At 34.4% G+C, this 18,025-nt stretch overlaps 1 protein-coding gene across 2 annotated transcripts in view; it reads left to right on the top strand.

Annotated features, from left to right (window-relative positions):
* The window catches only part of LOC132728345 (zinc finger protein 76-like), a 34,739-nt gene that overhangs the window by 13,987 nt on the left and 2,727 nt on the right, over nucleotides 1-18,025 (top strand). For both annotated transcript variants that reach the window (XM_060714005.1, XM_060714004.1), the window contains exons 2-15: nucleotides 1,544-1,724; nucleotides 2,353-2,523; nucleotides 4,252-4,442; nucleotides 4,968-5,118; nucleotides 5,980-6,060; nucleotides 6,448-6,555; nucleotides 7,670-7,902; nucleotides 8,434-8,481; nucleotides 9,586-9,690; nucleotides 12,561-12,762; nucleotides 13,348-13,527; nucleotides 14,544-14,771; nucleotides 15,448-15,572; nucleotides 16,346-16,516. In XM_060714005.1, the coding sequence (XP_060569988.1) occupies nucleotides 1,598-1,724; nucleotides 2,353-2,523; nucleotides 4,252-4,442; nucleotides 4,968-5,118; nucleotides 5,980-6,060; nucleotides 6,448-6,555; nucleotides 7,670-7,902; nucleotides 8,434-8,481; nucleotides 9,586-9,690; nucleotides 12,561-12,762; nucleotides 13,348-13,527; nucleotides 14,544-14,771; nucleotides 15,448-15,572; nucleotides 16,346-16,516 (2,121 nt within the window). In that variant the 5' untranslated portion in view covers nucleotides 1,544-1,597. The remainder of the gene's footprint in view (nucleotides 1-1,543; nucleotides 1,725-2,352; nucleotides 2,524-4,251; nucleotides 4,443-4,967; nucleotides 5,119-5,979; nucleotides 6,061-6,447; nucleotides 6,556-7,669; nucleotides 7,903-8,433; nucleotides 8,482-9,585; nucleotides 9,691-12,560; nucleotides 12,763-13,347; nucleotides 13,528-14,543; nucleotides 14,772-15,447; nucleotides 15,573-16,345; nucleotides 16,517-18,025) is intronic.

Here is an 18,025-nt window from a genome sequence, read left to right as displayed (position 1 = left end):
ACTAGCTATTCTAACACTAAAGTCCACTACTGTAAATATGGCAGTTTAACAATTTCAGTCTTACAATACACCACTAAAGATTTTTCTTGTGAAAAAAATAGTAACAAGTGATCTACAATTAGGTCAACAACTGTGAAAATGACAGTTTATAAGTTTCAGTCTCAGTTTTCTCGAAAGATTTGTGCTCAACCCCAGAGTATTTTATTTTGAGTTTGCAAACGTCCGGTCTTCCACATTATACAACACTGTCTGATGGTTCTCCAAAAACTACAATTTTCCCAAAACTCGTGACTTATATGACCAGGGAGGATTGACTGTAATTTCCCCGTCTACAAACTTTTGCAGTCTTCATGTTTTCTGTTTGTTTGTTTGCTTTGTTGATTTTTTACGGGAAAATGATGTCAACGGAAATGAAAGGATAAATACGTGACGAATATCACATGGGGATGTTGTCATCATCACTATTTTAATCCGACATTTAAGTGCTACAAAACAAATGTTTGAAGGTTGTTTTTTCTTGAAATCGCACAGATCTCTAATTATGTTTTTATTATAAACAAGTTCAAAGAACACCAACCCATTTACATGGAATTGATAAAACTTGGTTAGTAACCGTTAAATGATTGCGGACATTGGCAAACGAGATGACAACGATGGTATGATAATAGTCGCGCTTGTTTATTGTTTTCATCCGAGCTATTTTTCTTTCTTCAGTCTTTCAAAAATACGTTTGTCCTTATATTCCTAGAAGATATTGTTAGTGTATTGTGATACCTTCCCGCTGTATCGATACATCGGGAGGTGAAATATGTATTGCATCGCAATATATTGGAATTTGTAATGTCATTACGATGCATACATCGGGGACAAGACAGATCGCGATGCATCGATGCATCGATGAATCGTTACACCTCTACTGTGTTGGTGTCACATTAAACACACAACCAATAAAAAATAATATGTGAATTTTTTGATAACTGTGCATATAAATGTGTTGGGCACATGCAAGAATTCACAAAATTGAAAACCTTGCTAAACACTGTTAAGTCAATAATATGTTGTGAACAAGCAAATTTAAACAGTCTAAAGGTCAAGGTGAAACTTAATTTTATGTCATCGTTATTTTAGTGCATTGACGGTTGTGTTCAGTTAACAGTTCTATTATATTATAGTAAGTGGGTTTAATTTTGTGGTACACTAAGAAAACATGTCCTGCACAGACTCCAGGTTGATAGGTGAAAGGTAAACTTGAATGTCAAAATAGTATTTGCTCATATCTAAAAGCTTTTTGAAATAATTGGGCATATTGAGAATATAAGGAAGTGCTTGTTTATGTTTCATCATTCTTAGAACACTCTTTATAGTAACCATGACTTTGTTGTTATTTAAAGGTCAGGTATCCTATACGATGAATCACAGTCCTACCTGTAATTATTAGTGTAATAATGTAAATGTTAATCTATAAAGCAGTGGTATACATTTGATTACTATATGTATCAGAACTGAAGCATTTGTATTTTTATCACTTTGTCATTAATTTCAGGTACAAGTCAAAGAGTAACACCATACTTGCTGTGCCCTCAGGGTTCAGTGGATCATGGATGATCTTAATGTAGACAGTGACAATGTACAGAATATTATCGCCCACTTAGAAGAGACAGATTCCAAACATGTTGTTACACCAATCAGTGTTGGAGGAGAACCTGTCAGTATTAAATGTCTCTGTAAGTTGTTACCATGATTTTTCAGCATTGTTGGATTATTGATGCATAGGTCACCTTTTAGAAGAGACAAAGTGTCACAATTACTATCTAAATTAGTAGTTACTATCTTAATTAGTAATGGAGACAAATAGAAGCATTTTCAGTGATGATTACTTTCACTTCTTATGAAAAAAATAAGTTATAACTATTATGATTTAAAGGCACATTATGCCTGAAAAACAAATACTTTTTCATTCTTTAGAAAGGGCAAAATGAAATTTTATAAGGTTATAATGTTTAAATAATGGTTTTAGATTAATGTAAGTAAGGTGCTTGTTACCTGAAAAAAGGAATGATACATTGTAAATGTGAAATAATTTGTCATACTATAAAAAGTAGCAAAATGTATTCAAAGTAGTATTTTGACATCCATACAAAATACTAATTCACTATAACTGTACTTATTGCCAAAACGCAACAGATCAGAAAGATGGTTCAGGTAATTGGCCAATGAGTAGCTTTTAGAATACTACAAAATTAATAAACTTTTGAAAAATGAAAGTAAGAGCATTTCTGAGGCATAATGGGCCTTTAAGCTTTAAATTATCAATGACAACATAAAATAACAACAGTTGTGACAAAATTTTAGGGAGTGAAGGAGACGCCCATCAGCTGAGTCTGGAAGTACTTCAAGATGGTATTAAAGTGAAAACACCAGATGATGATCCATCGTTAGATCCTGGAATAGGTGAAAATAGCAGTGACCAGATCCTCCATAATGACCACGAGCTTCATGTAAACCAATTAAAACAAGAAGCAGGTATGTTTGACAATGTTATAATTACAAGGTTTGTTCTAAAAGGATTGAGGCTGTCCTTTTCTCATGTTTTAGTTTGCCTGCACAATTTTACAAGAGAAAAATATCGGAATGTGTCCTCTATATACACAGTAACAGTGAAAAAATCAATTCAGTATGTTTAAAAAATAACAATTCTGTGCAAATTTCAAATAACAAGGGTTAAGCAACCTAGCATTGATCACAATACAACAAATGACATTTGTGACATTGCAGAAAGAATAGAAAAATTTAAATGTTACAAGGGTCATTGTTTTTGTGAGTACTCACATTTGTGTTTTTCCCCTGATGATGTAATCATAACCATGTCATGTCAGGCCTCGACACTAACTTTTTTAGCAGGTGGTAAGCCGGACCACTAGATTTGAAATTTAGGTGGTCCTTCCAGAAGTCAGGTGGTCAATTATTATTACCATATTATTTTTTCATTGTTTTTGAATTTTGACTCTTTGACTGCAGATTTTGGAAAAAATGCTTTGAATTGATGACAAAGGTGTATAATTAACCTTTACAGTAAAGAAAACAGATATATTTAGATATATATTTTTTCATCTAATTAGAAATGTAGAAGAGAAAGTCAGTAGGTATTCTATCGTAAAGTTATCTGGTTTTCTTCATTCAAAAATACATAATAGGGTTTGTATTTATGTTATTTTTATATTGAAACGACTACTCCTTCAACTTAATTTGTGGAATAGTAAAACCATTAATTTTGTATCTGCCTTATTTTCTTACTGTTATTCAAATATTCATTGCTGATACATGGTGCGTCTAACTCTTATAATCAAGATCAATTTCTGTTATAGATTAACATTTTTAATAAAACTATTTAATTATCTAATTCTTGTCTTTAAAAACAAGCAAATATCTAAGGATAAAAAAATAAATAATACCAACGCTAAATATAACTATAGTTTAACTTATTTTTCTCCAAGCCTATCATACAGAATTTTTACCTCCCTGCTGCTTGTTCAGGTTGATATTTATTTCTGACATTGTGTATTTTTAACCTTTTGAAGTAATTTAACTCTGGAAGAAATGGATCTCTTATCGTTATAAATAAAGATAAGTAGCAAAGAATTACTAAAAAATCCATTTCTTTTCATTTGCTGCCATTATTCAAGTATCTGAAATTTAAGTTCATCCAATGTTCCATACAATATCATAATTACTAGCAATAGAATCATTTGAATGAATTTTCAACCTAAATTAATATCACAAATTCTCACCTCTTTTAACTTGCATAAACAAAATTTTAGCACCTTAAAATGAAAGTTATTGATGACTTAAGAAGTTCTTAAACTAATAAGAGATTAATGAACCGTATACATGTACATCGGACAAATGATTTTAAACACCAAGTATATAACATGTTTTGACCAAATCGCCATTATAACTCCAAAATAAGCCTTGCACCAACCAGATAATTCAACTGGTCCAACGGACCAGTGTCTTTTAAAATAAGGTGGTCCTTGGCAAAATCAGGTGGTCTCGGACCAACGGACCACCGCTCATGTCGAGGCCTGCATGTATATTATGATGATGCAAGAAGAAAGCGGTCACCTTCTCACTCCACTCTCTGCAGGGAGGTCCAGGAGTCTGCCACATTGGTAACAGTACTTTTTAACTTATTATAACTTCTGGTTAGATTTTAATTATGAACTTATATTAGTTAATGATTCTCTTTCACAGAATCTGATGACAACTCTATCCTGACAGCTGGTGAGATCAGTGAGGGGCATATATTACACGTACACGAGAATGTGAATACTATATTATCTGATAGTACAGGAAGCATGACTGTAACCACAAGTCTTGCTGGAGATCTCAACTCCCAAACTTCACAAGATGTTATACAACTTCTTCTCCCTTCATCAGACGAGGTAACTTATTCTTGCTCAACTAGCTTTTCTTATTAAGTGTATTGTAGTAACCTCAGTCCAAGTTATTCAGCTTTATTCAGTTGTTTTGATTTGAAGTGGGCACATAAAATACACTTCATATGTAGTCGTGCGAAAGTAAAATTTGCCTAAGCTCAATAGGGAAAACATCAGATATGTTATCCAGTGGCCACAAGTTCAGTCCTCAGGCTAGGACAATTGAAGTTTGACATCAAGTCAAATGGTCATTTGTCTCTTACTGCTGATTCAGAAATTATGTGAGATTAGCAGTCAAGGGAAAATTGGTAATATCTGTTAAGTTACAGAGGAAAGCCGGATAAAAAAATATGTTAAAATCAGCATAAAATCCAGTCAAACAAATAACAATATATTGGCTTTTACTGATTAATGTAATGCCACTTTTTATTTAACATTTTGCTGTTCAGTTTCAAATTTTATATTTGCAAAACACAAGAGTTTATGAATTGTTTCTTTGTTAAAACAAAGAAAAATTTGAATTTGTTTCAGGCTTCAGGGAATCACAACACAGGTGGCGTTCCTGTGATGAATCTTGATACAGGAGTGATAACGACTGAGGATTTGGGCCCCCCTCACCCTACACAGACAATACAGGCCATTACACTGGCTGATGGAAACACAGCATTTATACAACATCCAGGTTAAATTCTCATATATTTTCTAAGTGGGATAGCAAGCTCAATCTTTGTTTTTGTGTTTAAAAGTTGCTATCATTAATATTTCTTATTACCATTAATGATTATGTTAAGTCGAGCCATGTAATAAGTCAAAATGGACTCAAAGTTGAATCAATTTTTAAAATATGTAATGATGATATTTTATTATAAAAAAACATCTTAATCACAATGTGCTATTTCTTTGCAGTTTGTTTGTTTTTAAAGATCTTATAATACTTCGATTTTCATTGGATAATCATGATGTTTGTATTATATGTATCCATATACATGGCCAATGCAAAGCTGGGAAATAATTTCTATTGTAATGAACATTAAATTTCTTATAAAGACCTTAAACAGATTAGTTTAAACAGAATACATTTAAATTCAATTGTGTAGGAAGCTATCAGCTTATAGAAATTCTCTAGTATCTGTTCCTGAAAACAACCATCCAGAGCTAAGCAATTAGTGTATAGTTTCTTGGTTAAGAAAACAACGGCTTGACTCTGATGGGGTTTGAACATACGTGGCCAGCAGTCCTAAGATTATTTAAATCACTTGGCAATGCTGCAATGGCAGTGTATAAAAAACTCTTTTCTTTGCCATTTAATAGTCGAGGCTTCCATTATTTCAAGTATGGGAGTTACTTACTAAACGACTTTTGCTAGTGACTTTCTAAATTTCATGATTTTTGTTCCTTATCATATAATATGACTTTAAATTTCATATATTTTACAGAGTGATTTCCAGATTTTAGAACTAATTAAGGCTTGGTTTAAGAGTTCTGATGTAAAAAAATAGTTTCTTTTTGTGATGGTAAACAACACCTTTTTGTATCTGAATAGGTGGCTCTAAATTTCTTGAAGGACAAACTATAACATTAGATGATGGTACTACAGCTGTTATACAAGCTATCCCAGATAAATGTAAGTTTACTTTGTTTCCTTTCCCATTGCTACATGTAAGTTATTTTTAACACTGACAAGTTCCATTTTTATTAACTTGTCTGTTTCAAAAGAAAAAGTTTAGCTATTATGATCAGTGTGATATCATTGTTGTTGTTGTTGTCGTTGTATTTTTTTAAGAATATTCATCAAAACGCATGCAGTGTCCTGGCTTTTATAAAATTAGTTGTTGCTGGCAGGTTAATGGTTCCGAGACTACATTTGTAAATAGTAAAGTAAGAAAGGATTGGAGATAGGTGTATAGAGTTAATGGCTCTTTACTAGTGAACTAGCAAAAGCTAATCACTTTCAGTTTAAGCAGGTTAATATTTAGATTGTTATTTAGTGAATATGATGTTAAAATTACAGTGAATCTGATGTCATCAATATCAAATCAAAATATAGTTCAGACAGGAGGGAGTACCACAGGAGCAGTACACTTAGATGATACATCATTCCTTAACCAGGCTGTTAAAGGTATGTTAATCTTTATGAAAAAGTTATGCAAAATAAATAAATGTATTTCCAGTTAAATTGTTTGATTGATTTTACTAGAATGCTATCAATCTATTGTTTTTTTTGAAGTGGCTGTACAATATTGTAATAATGAGTGGGGTAGAGTTTAACAAGTTTTACTGAGCTAAGGTATTTAGTCTTGTTACAGAACTAGCTTTTATCACATACCCATGCCGCTTTTATGACTCCTCCGTGGTCGAGGGGTTAGAGTCTATGACTTCTAATCCAGTTACCTCTCTGGCGTAGGTTCGATCCTCGGGAGATGCTTTGGTAGTTAAGCGCGGAGGAAGGTAGTCTAGTACTGGTGTAACTCTCCAGAAACGATGGTTAGGAAACTACCCGCCTATATAACTGAAATACTGTTGAGAAAAGGCGTAAAATGAAACAAACAAACAAACAAACTTTTACGACTCCGTAAAAATGGTATTGCATGGCCGTGCATATATTTTGACATGACGTCATTTTCGTTATATAAACGTTAAGATGCGCTAAATGTTAGCATTATAATATAGGCGAGTCAATGATAAATGATTCTTTTTCACTTCAAACGGCCTTTAATTTTGATCTTTAATTTTAGTGTGTGATAAATAGAAAATTAAATTTGTGTAAGTTTAATACTAAATTTATGAACTCGTTGACAGAGGCTCTCATAATATAATTTCATTCATCTTGTTCAATAAATTCATTATTAAACTTACACTCATTCAATATCCTCTATTTTGAAGATGTTCTACTTCCTGGTTAGATCTATTTTTAGTGTGACTATTTGAAGAATAGGGAAAGCTATTGTACTTATATCAGGCATAGGCATCACACTCTGATTAATTCTTTGTGTGCAAGTTGGTACATGTATCCTCAAAACCACTTGAGAGCATAAGGGAAGGTCACTGTTTAAGGCCCTGAACTCTTACATTGATTTTGACAAAATTATGGTCTTTTTTGAACATACAAAATTCTTCATTATCCAGGGCAAGCAGGCTGTCCTATCAACAGCTTGTTTTGGTGATTCATTAACAATAATCTCGTAAGATATTTTAGCTGTAAATGCATCAAAATATTTATTCTGTGATTATAGATGGACTTCAAGCAATTATTCTAGAAGATGGAACAACAGCCTACCTCGCCACACAGCAGACACCAGGTGGCACTGGTGGCCTCATAGACAGTTCTCAGCTAGAAGCTACAACCTTGACATTGGATCAGCTCACTTCATCAGGGGTATCAGGTGTACAGACAGTGCTCACAAATGGACTAGTCAATGTAGATGCTAAATCAATGGCTTCTACAACAACAGAATCTCAAATACAAGTAGGTTTTAATGTCGTAATAACTATTTCTACATTTTTTACCACTTACCAGAAAGGTGGCAGTCAATATAATATGGATTTTCTTCTCTCCACTTTTTCATTCAACGTTTTTGTGCACAGCATAACACAAAAACTTTTGGAGTTATCAACTTGTAACTATAAAGGTAGATAAGTGTTATACAGGAGATCTCCTGTACACAAGAATGATAACTCTTCCTTTCGCCATCCTTGAGGGTGTGCAAAAACTTTAATGTAACTCATTATTCAAACATTTTAAAAGTAATCAACATGAAACTTAAAATTCTTGCTTATCATGACATGGTGTAGTTGTTCGACAAGGGGCATAATTCTGACATCACTTTTTTTTGGGTTATTTCCTTTATAGCTTATAATTTTCACTTTTCACAAACTGATTTGTTATATTTTATCGAGGAAACACAGTGTATGTATGTTACCTATTAAATTACATTGTTAAAGGCATTGACTATGTGTATTCATGTGTAATTTCTTCTCACCATGTGTAATCTTTCAGGTAACAACAGTCCAAGGACAAACATCAGAGACTAAAGGAGCTGTGGCAGTATGTATTGTTTTTAACTCCTCTGAACACAATGTATACAATCTGAACAAAAGGCACTCAATCTAAAACTGCTCAATCTGAACACAAAGTGCTCAAAAGTGAGCATATGTTATATCTGATGTCTATATGCACAGTGGCGTCGGTGGCAGAGTAGTTTAGGTCATTGACTACAAACCACTTGTTTAGGTCCTTGACTTTAAACTACTTACCCCTCACTGCTATGGGTTCGAATCCCATCAGGGACTTTGGATCCCTTCATTTGAGGAGAATATCTAGCTAGATAACGAAACTTAGTGGTTCTACTCAGATGCCCAGAAATAATGCATGGTGGGGCACTTGAGGTCTTCTTCTACCAGTAAAGCTGGAAAGTTGCCATATGACCTAAAAAAATATGTCTATATGTATTGTCAACATCTACAGTTTCTTTAAACAACATTGTCTCCAAATCTGTTTGAAAAACTTTGATTTAACATCACAGCAATTGTCCATTACCAAAGCTATATATATAATATATAATATGGTATATGAGTTGGGCAAAAAGCTTTGTTTCCGTTTTGCTACTTTTACAACAAATTATCTTTAAATCACATATTATGGGAGGTATTTGGCAGCAAAAATGGCATCTTCAGGCTATCTTAACTGGTCATGTGGAGGGGGGGGGGGGGCAATGAAGTAAATATGAAGGTAACTATTGGATAGTATCAAAGTTACTTTGAAGAATACTAACTGCCCTTATGAAGGTGTTCATTTACTTTCAATTTACAAGTCAGGCATGATGACAGACACAACACTAAACTGTAGGCATAAGCTTGACAGTTTTACAACTATTGCTGGGTATTCAAGTTGTAATATACATGTTTATTTGTACATGGATCAAAGTAATATTATCCTAGATTTTCATTAGGAAGGATGCTTTTCAATATGTTACATGTATACTTTATGGTCAATTATCTGACAAATGTACAGGACATAATATGCCTGTTTATATGACAACTACTTAATACTGAAACTAGTAAGGATAGTCCCTTATTATAATATATAACTATATAATTTTTACCCTTCTCTAGAATTGTGGTTTACATGTGCATAACTTTTTTCTTTCAGTTACCGACATATACAACAGACAAAGTGGGACCATTCCTAGAGAAAGCATACAGATGTGGTTTTGATGACTGTGGCAAGTATTATACCACACTTCATCATTTAAAGGTAAGTTGGAATGTAATTGTTGTGAAAACTGTCCACTGATTTGCTATAAATAAACGCCTTTTGTTGCAATGTTTGGTCTTCTGCAACAATTACTTTTTTATGTCACCAGTATCAGGTCTGTTAGCACTTTCATTTGGTTGTTTGAGAATTTACTATTTTGATCACTGTTGCAAATTCAAATTGGGTGAATTTAGCTTGATATAGATTAAGAAATTGATATTCTTACAATTATTATACCCCAACAAATAAATTTTCAAAGTTTAAGAGGTGCATGCAGGAGTTGTTAGCTTGGTCAATCAGTCATTTTTTGGTTTCTAAATGATTACTCATCAACCAGGCAATGTAGTTTAATAGTTTTTGATAAACTTAAAAAAAAAAACTTAAAATACTGATCCAATTCAGCTTCAGACTAACATTTTTATGTCTCCCCCACCTCGGGGGGAGACATATTGTTTTTGCCCTGTCCGTCCGTCAGTCCGTCAGTCCGTCCGTCCATTCTTCGTTTCCGGACGATAACTAGAGTTCCTTTTGACCTACAGCTCTCAAACTTCATAGGATGAATGGTCTTATTGAGCAGATGATCCCTATTGTTTTTGGGGTCAGTAGTTCAAAGGTCAAGGTCACAGTGACCGTTGGTCAATTTCTCGTTTCCGGATGATAACTAGAGTTCCTTTTGACCTACAGCCCTCAAACTTCATAGGATGATTGGTCTTATAGAGCTGATGATCCCTATTGTTTTTGGGTCAGTAGGTCAAAGGTCAAGGTCACACTGACCGTTGGTCAATTTCTCGTTTCCGGATGATAACTAGAGTTCCTTTAGACCTACAGACCTCAAACTTCATAGGATGATTGGTCTTATTGAGCAGATGATCCCTATTGTTTTTGGGGTCAGTAGTTCAAAGGTCAAGGTCACAGTGACCGTTGGTCAATTTCTCGTTTCCGGATGATAACTAGAGTTCCTTTTGACCTACAGCCCTCAAACTTCATAGGATGATTGGTCTTATAGAGCAGATGATCCCTATTGTTTTTGGGGTCAGTAGGTCAAAGGTCAAGGTCACAGTGACCGTTGGTCAATTTCTCATTTCCGGATGATAACTAGAGTTCCTTTTGACCTACAACCCTCAAACTTCATAGGATGATTGGTCTTATTAATCAAATGATCCCTATTGTTTTAATGGTCAGTAGGTCAAAGGTCAAGGTCACAGCGACCGTTGGTTAATTTCTCCTTTCCGGATGATAACTAGAGTTCCTTTAGAAACCTGGATGAACCAGAATTCTACATTCAGAAATCCCCTCCAGACCTATAATGTAGAATTACAGTGTCGAGATTATAATAATAATCATCTGAATACATTGGACACTAATCAGTCAACTGTTAAAGGTGGTGTAGCCCTCTTCATTCATCAAGACTTTGCTTATGAACGAATACCCACGGATGCATGTGGAATCGAGTGTGTTGCTGTAAAACTTTTAGCTAAACAACTGTCTGTCTACTCTGTATATAAACCTCCGTCATTGCCGATTAACTTGTTCCTTCAAAAGCTTACCCTTGTCTTGGAAAATTCACCAACAGAAAACTGCATAGTTCTAGGAGACTTCAACATTGACCTCATTCAATATTTAGAACATCCATTGACCCACACTATGTTACGACATCGCTTTAAACAAATAATAAACAAGGCTACTACAGCACACAACACACTTATTGACCATATCTACCAGAGAGGCTTGATTGTGAAAACGAGTGGAGTCATCCCAACACATTACAGTTATCATGATTTGACATACATTGAAATTTGAGTTGTCTTTCAATAGTGTAAAAAATCTGACAATATGAACGTTTGTTTCAAGTATCATCAAAATCCTTCAAAGGGTTGAAGAGTTATGGAGCAGACACAATTTCCTTTAATTTCGTTTGTGAAACTATATATGATATGACATTCAAGTGTCAAGTAGACCTTGACCTTGGAACCAGCCATACGAAACATGTACTCTACACGTTCTCTGGATGTGGTGAATTTTTGTTTCAAGTATCTACCAGAGAGGCTTCATTGTGAAAACGAGTGGAGTCATCCCAACACACTACAGTTATCATGATCTTACATACATTGTAATTTGAGTTGTCTTTCAATAGTGTAAAAAAATCTGACAATATGAACGTTTGTTTCAAGTATCATCAAAATCCTTTAAAGGTTTGAAGAATTATGGAGCAGACACAATTTCATTTAATTTCATTTGTGAAACTATATATGATATGACCATCAAGTGCAATTTCGTTTGACGCCCGCCTGCCATACGCTGATTGAATAACCAGGATTTTCAAAATTGAATACCTGGTTAAAAACAAACAGTTTAGGAAGCATCTTCTCATACAACCTTAACAATAGAAACCATCCATAGACAGCCTTCATTGAAGTGACTACCGGGTATTTACATTATCTTATCTCCATTTCCATTCCTGTTTCCATTCACAGTTATTCTCAGCAGTGGGGGAGACATGCGCTTTTTTACAAAAGCATCCTCTAGTTTCTCATAGTTTTGGTGCAAGGCGGGGTAGTAATCAATCTTTTGTGATAGTGAAAGTACTGGCATCCTTTCTGATAGTTACAAAAAGTCAAAAGACAAAGAACCTCTGTTTTCTTGATTGTACTTGTAGAATATCAAGCTGAAATACAGAATTATGTAAAATAAATGCAGTATTGACAAAATGTTAAAATTATTTTTAATTTATTGTTGTAAATGGTCCCAATGTAGCCTGTGGAAAACATTTTCACTGTTAATGCAATTTGAACATATGAAGTGTTATGGACTTTGTAGATTTTTATGATCTTATACATTAATACATTAAACAATCATAAATCATATTTTAGGTACATGAACGCTCGCATACTGGTGACCGTCCTTTTAAGTGCGAGTATGAGAATTGTGGGAAAGCATTTGCTACAGGGTATGGCCTGAAGTCACACACGAGAGTTCATACTGGTGAGAAACCCTATAAATGTCATGAAGAAAGCTGTGATAAAGCATTTAAAACATCTGGTGATCTACAGAAACATATCAGAACTCATACAGGTTAGTTGATTACTATTGTGACGTCGTGTAGGTGAAGTATATCACACTTCTTTCATTACTTGCAAGCATAACTTTGTTTGGACTACTTTCTGTGCCCTCACTTAGGGGAAATATAGATTTAACTTTTACCGTCTCGCTGCCCTGCTGCTGTCAGACAGGCTGTGGGCGAGCATTTGCATCGGCTACCAATTAAAAGAATCATGTCAGCATACATACAGGATTTCCTGCTGTCTGTATAGACTGACAATACACAAAACAATAAAGTGCTGGAGGCATCCATGTCCTGCAGACACACTTCTAGTTATGAATTTAGTTTTATTTGAACTGTTTCTTTAAATAAGATTGTATTATTTGATAGTGGATTTGGGAAAAACAGTATTTTGATTGTTTGGTATATTACCTGCTTTACATCACAACAGGTAAGTAGTTCCACAAAAAGTATAAATTAACAGATATATACGTAATTAAGAAAAACACTTTGTGTTTTAGATAAGTCAGGTAAGGCTGGCATACTGAACCTAAACATATATATACATGTGTAGATGTAATTCCTTGTTTCAAACATTAATAGTATTTCATTTTTAGGAGAGCGGCCATTTAAGTGTCCTTTTGAAGGTTGTACAAGATCGTTTACCACGTCTAATATACGGAAAGTTCACATTCGTACACACACTGGGGAACGACCTTATATATGTCCTGACGAAGGCTGTGGACGAGCATTTGCCTCGGCTACCAATTATAAAAACCATGTCCGCATACATACAGGTAATTTATTTCTTTGTTACTATATGATTGCTTTTATAAATTATGTCTTGTTACCTCCTTTTGATAATTTATTGACTTGCAAACCTGTACTATTTCATTCTTAGTTCCACTTTTTCTGAGGAAATAAGTAATTTTCTAAGAAAAAAAGTGGAACTGTTTTCATGACCCTCTGATTGGTATTGGCACTAGTGTGTGCGGTGGTCAACTTTTTTCTCAAAAACTTTCAAGGTTATTTGCTCATTACTAAAATATTATGCAATAGGGTAGATAATTCTAAAATATTTTTGCAAATTTATGGACTTTAACTTGCTTTTTTCTTCCCGATTATTTTTTTTTTTGTTTAAAGAACTTCTGAAGCTATCAAAGGTATTCACTTCAAACTTAGAATATTCATACACCATCAAACTTGGAATGCATGATAGAAGGACAGATAATCCTAAAATACATGTTGTTCAGTTATGCCCCTTTTCAACTACAAGTTTCTTGGTTAGACTATTTGTAACAGTTTATTGCTCAAAAAATATCTAAGGCGTTCTCATTTCACTTAGAATACTTATTCAAAATTGCATTTTATTTCTAAAGGACAGGTAAGTCTAAAAGGTGTTTTCACTCAATTATTTCATGTATTACTAAGAATGTTTTTTTGCCTTAAAAAAAAATCACAGATTTTCACTGAAAACTTGTTCACTATAAAAGGTTGGTAATGTTGCCTTCACTGTATGCCCATGTCCTTCAGACTACCCTGTTTTACAATTTTAGTATTAAATTCTCACCCTCTTCCGTTTATAGTTACTCATATGTATGATGAGTAGATCAATCGTATCCCTAAACCTGCTAAGTTATGCAATGGATTTTCCCTACATTAAATAAGGAATAATCCTGCATTAAATATGGAACAGTCTAATTGAAGTTTCAGGGATTACAATGTAAAAAAGCAAAATGAGAGCTTACCAAAAATATGGAGTCTGGTCAGACTGTACTGTTAGTTATTGCATTGAATGTTCTCTATATTTCAGGTGAGAAGCCATATGTATGCACAGTGATGGGCTGTGGGAAACGATTTACCGAATACTCTAGTCTATATAAACATCATGTAGTACATACTCACACTAAACCATACACGTGCTCCAGATGTGGTAAGACGTACAGACAAACATCCACACTTGCCATGCATAAGAGAACAACACATGGCGAAGATGTCACTCCAGAAAGTGAAGCATTACTGTACCAGGAACAGACACAAGGTTTCTTGTCTTGCCTTTTGTTTTTCTTCCCATAACAGTCTTTATGTTGAGCTTGTAAGTACCAGTTTGAACTTCTTTCAGTCCTTCCATGTTTCCATGTTCTTACTGTTCCTAATGCTCATTGAGTAGCTCACTGGCACTGAATGTTCGGGTAAATCAATTAGTATGGTAGGGTGGATGATACAGCATCTGTTGTGTCATTTATTTATTGATTTACACCTTTGATATTTCTGTGTTGGAACTTTTTATTAACCTCTGCCTTCAGTGGGGTTTCAAGTTCAATTGAGTCAATATCTCTGATTCTAAAAATAGAATATATTTTTACTTTTATGCCCCTGAAGGGCGGCATAATAAAATTCCACCGTCCGTCTGTCTGTGCGTCCCCACATCATTTGTGTCCGAATTGTAACTTTGTCATACATTGAGAGATTTTTGAATAGCTTGGCACAAATGTCTACAACATCAAGATGATGTGTTGTATCCATTTTCACATGTGTAACATTGGTGGAAAACCTGGTTTTGTCACCATTACCTTTCACTTGGAATTTTTATGTTAAAAATAAAATTTGTTAAAATTAATGCTGGTAAATGCTTCTGTCACACGTTGTTTGTTTATTGCTATCATAGTTATAACATAATATCTGTTCAACTACATTACTTTACATTCTGTTTAAAGTTGCAGCCAATGAGAGTCTGGAACCACCTGGCAAACGTATTAGACTGGGCCTCGTGAACCAAGATGAGGTGTCAGAGGAGGGAGATGGTGCTCTCATCATTAATTCATCAGATGTTACCCAACAGGTTCGTACTTTATACTAGCATATTTGTTTACTTTAAATAGGCTTGCCTCCCATTTGAATGTATGAACAGTCCAAAGTGAACAGGCTATTTCTTTCAGTGCCTGAAATAGCAGATGGACTCTCTTTAAGCCTAACTGTAATAATAGTTTTGTCCAAGTTAGATTTTGAGAGATGACAATATGAAAAATTCGAAAATAAAACAGCTACAATTAAGCAAGTTATTGTGGATCGGGCTTAAAGAGTTAATACACCTTAAAGGGTATCAAGCTATATCTTGCGAAATATTCTCATAAAATCTATAAACATTAAAGTTATGTTGTTTGCATAATTGCATGGCTGATTCTTGAAACTGTTGTAACATAGAAGGCCTCTCCTATTTAACATACATGTGTATTGCACACAATAAAATGTTCCAGAAAAAAATACTATTCTGCTATTTTTGGTAGCATTTTTACCATTAACTGAAGATTCTTTAGGAAAGAAAATAGCATAATTATATATAATATATAGGTGTTTTGGAAGTATTCTTTTCCAAAATTCAAACAATAATTTTTTAGCAGATATATAGCTTTATACACTTTAACTAGTCAACATTTCAAGTTGTCAATATTTCACTGAATAGTTGTTATCTGAAGTTCAGTCCTTGAGTAAAGCTGGAAAGTTTTCATATGACCTTAACTATTGTTGTTACTAAAAACTGCATTGAAAAATGTTGACAATGTTTTATGATCATTTTGCCTTGTCATATAATTCAATTTGTTATCTTTATTATAGTTAGCATTTGTTGGAACAGACGGTATGAATACTGGAGTAGATATTTTACAGTCACCTTTCAACAACCACCAGTCAACCTTGTTACAACAGGCTGGAGTAGCTTTTACACTGAGTGATCAGGGTCAACAAGTGTTTGTTATAACAGATCCAGCTCAGCTAGAAGCTTTACAAGTAAGTATAACTTGCCAGTTTCTTTACAGTATTTCAAGACAGGGTGAGTTCTTATAGTTTGTTATACTGGTGCTACATGTGGAGCAGGCTGTACTGGAATCACTTCGTCAAATGTCAGTCAATCACTTAGTTATTGGTCAATTAGTTTCAACTGTTTCTGCTCTATAAGTCTTATGATATGGAAGGATTATCTTTAACTTGGCTGAAATGTTCACATCAGGAAGGTGATGTGCAGAAGCCAACTGTTGCTATGCCTGCTTGATATCAAGGTCACCTTTGAAGGTCAAATGTCAAGACAATTTTGTACTTGCATTTATAAATCTTATACCTCTTGAAGGGTTTGCTTCAAACTTGGTCTCAATAGGGATAGCATGGGGTTAGTAGTCAAGAGATAGCTGGTTGAAGCCTTGAGCAATGTGTTATTTCTCAGAGAAAATTAATCTTGAGTCTAAAGGTGATTTTGTCTCTCACTGATGATTGATGTGGGATGAGTTATTCCGTCATTTGCAAATAAATTGGTAATAACTGGTTAGTTATCCAGGAAGGCTTGTTTGAATGAATTGCTGAGAAATTACCAATAAATTATTGGCTCAAATGCTCACCTCAACAAGGCAAATTGCAGAACCATTACTGTTGCTATGCCAGTTCATGGTCAATGTTACCATTGAAGGTGAAATGTCAAAAAACTTCAAGTTCACTACATAAATCATATACCTGTTGAAGGATTTTCTACAAGCTTTGGTCAGATGTTCATTTTGGAAAATAATGAAGAAATGGTCTTTCATATTAATACAATTTATTAACCAGGTTTTCAACGAAAACCGGGTTATTGTAATGCCGAAGTCGGCGGGCGGGCGTCAACTTTTGGTTTCCGCTCAATAACTTTAGTTTGCTTTGGCCTATCGACACCAAACTTGGTGTGTAGGTAGCTTATATCAAGAGGCAGCTGTGATCAAGGTCAAGGTCACTGTTTCTAAAAATAGAAATTCAGTTTCCGCTCAATAACTTGTTTGCTTTGACCTATTGACACCAAACTTGGTGTATGGATAGCTTATATCAAGAGGCAGCTTGGGATTGCTCCCCAGGTGTCTGTGATTAAGGTCAAGGTCACTGTTACTAAAAATAGAAATTCAGTTTCCGCTTAATAACTTGAGTTTGCTTTGACCTATTGACACCAAACTTGGTGTATGGATAGCTTATTTCAAGAGGCAGCTTGGGATTGCTACCCTGGTGTCTGTGATCAAGGTCAAGGTCACTGTTACTAAAAATAGAAATTCAGTTTCCGCTCAATAACTTGAGTTTGCTTTGGCCTATTGACACCAAACTTGGTGTATTGATAGCTTATATCAAGAGGCAGCTTGGGATTGCTACCCAGGTGTCTGTGATCAAGGTCAAGGTCACTGTTACTAAAAATAGAAATTCAGTTTCTGTTAAATAACCTTGAGTTTGCTTTGGCCTATTGACACCAAACATGGTGTATAGATAGCTTATATCAAGAGGCAGCTTGGG

This window comes from Ruditapes philippinarum, unplaced genomic scaffold (assembly GCF_026571515.1).
Source record: "Ruditapes philippinarum isolate M1 unplaced genomic scaffold, ASM2657151v2 ctg1462_1_1_1_1, whole genome shotgun sequence".
Lineage (NCBI taxonomy): Eukaryota > Metazoa > Mollusca > Bivalvia > Venerida > Veneridae > Ruditapes > Ruditapes philippinarum.
Note: the sequence above shows the minus strand (reverse complement) of the source record. Positions and strands in the feature narration are given on the sequence as shown.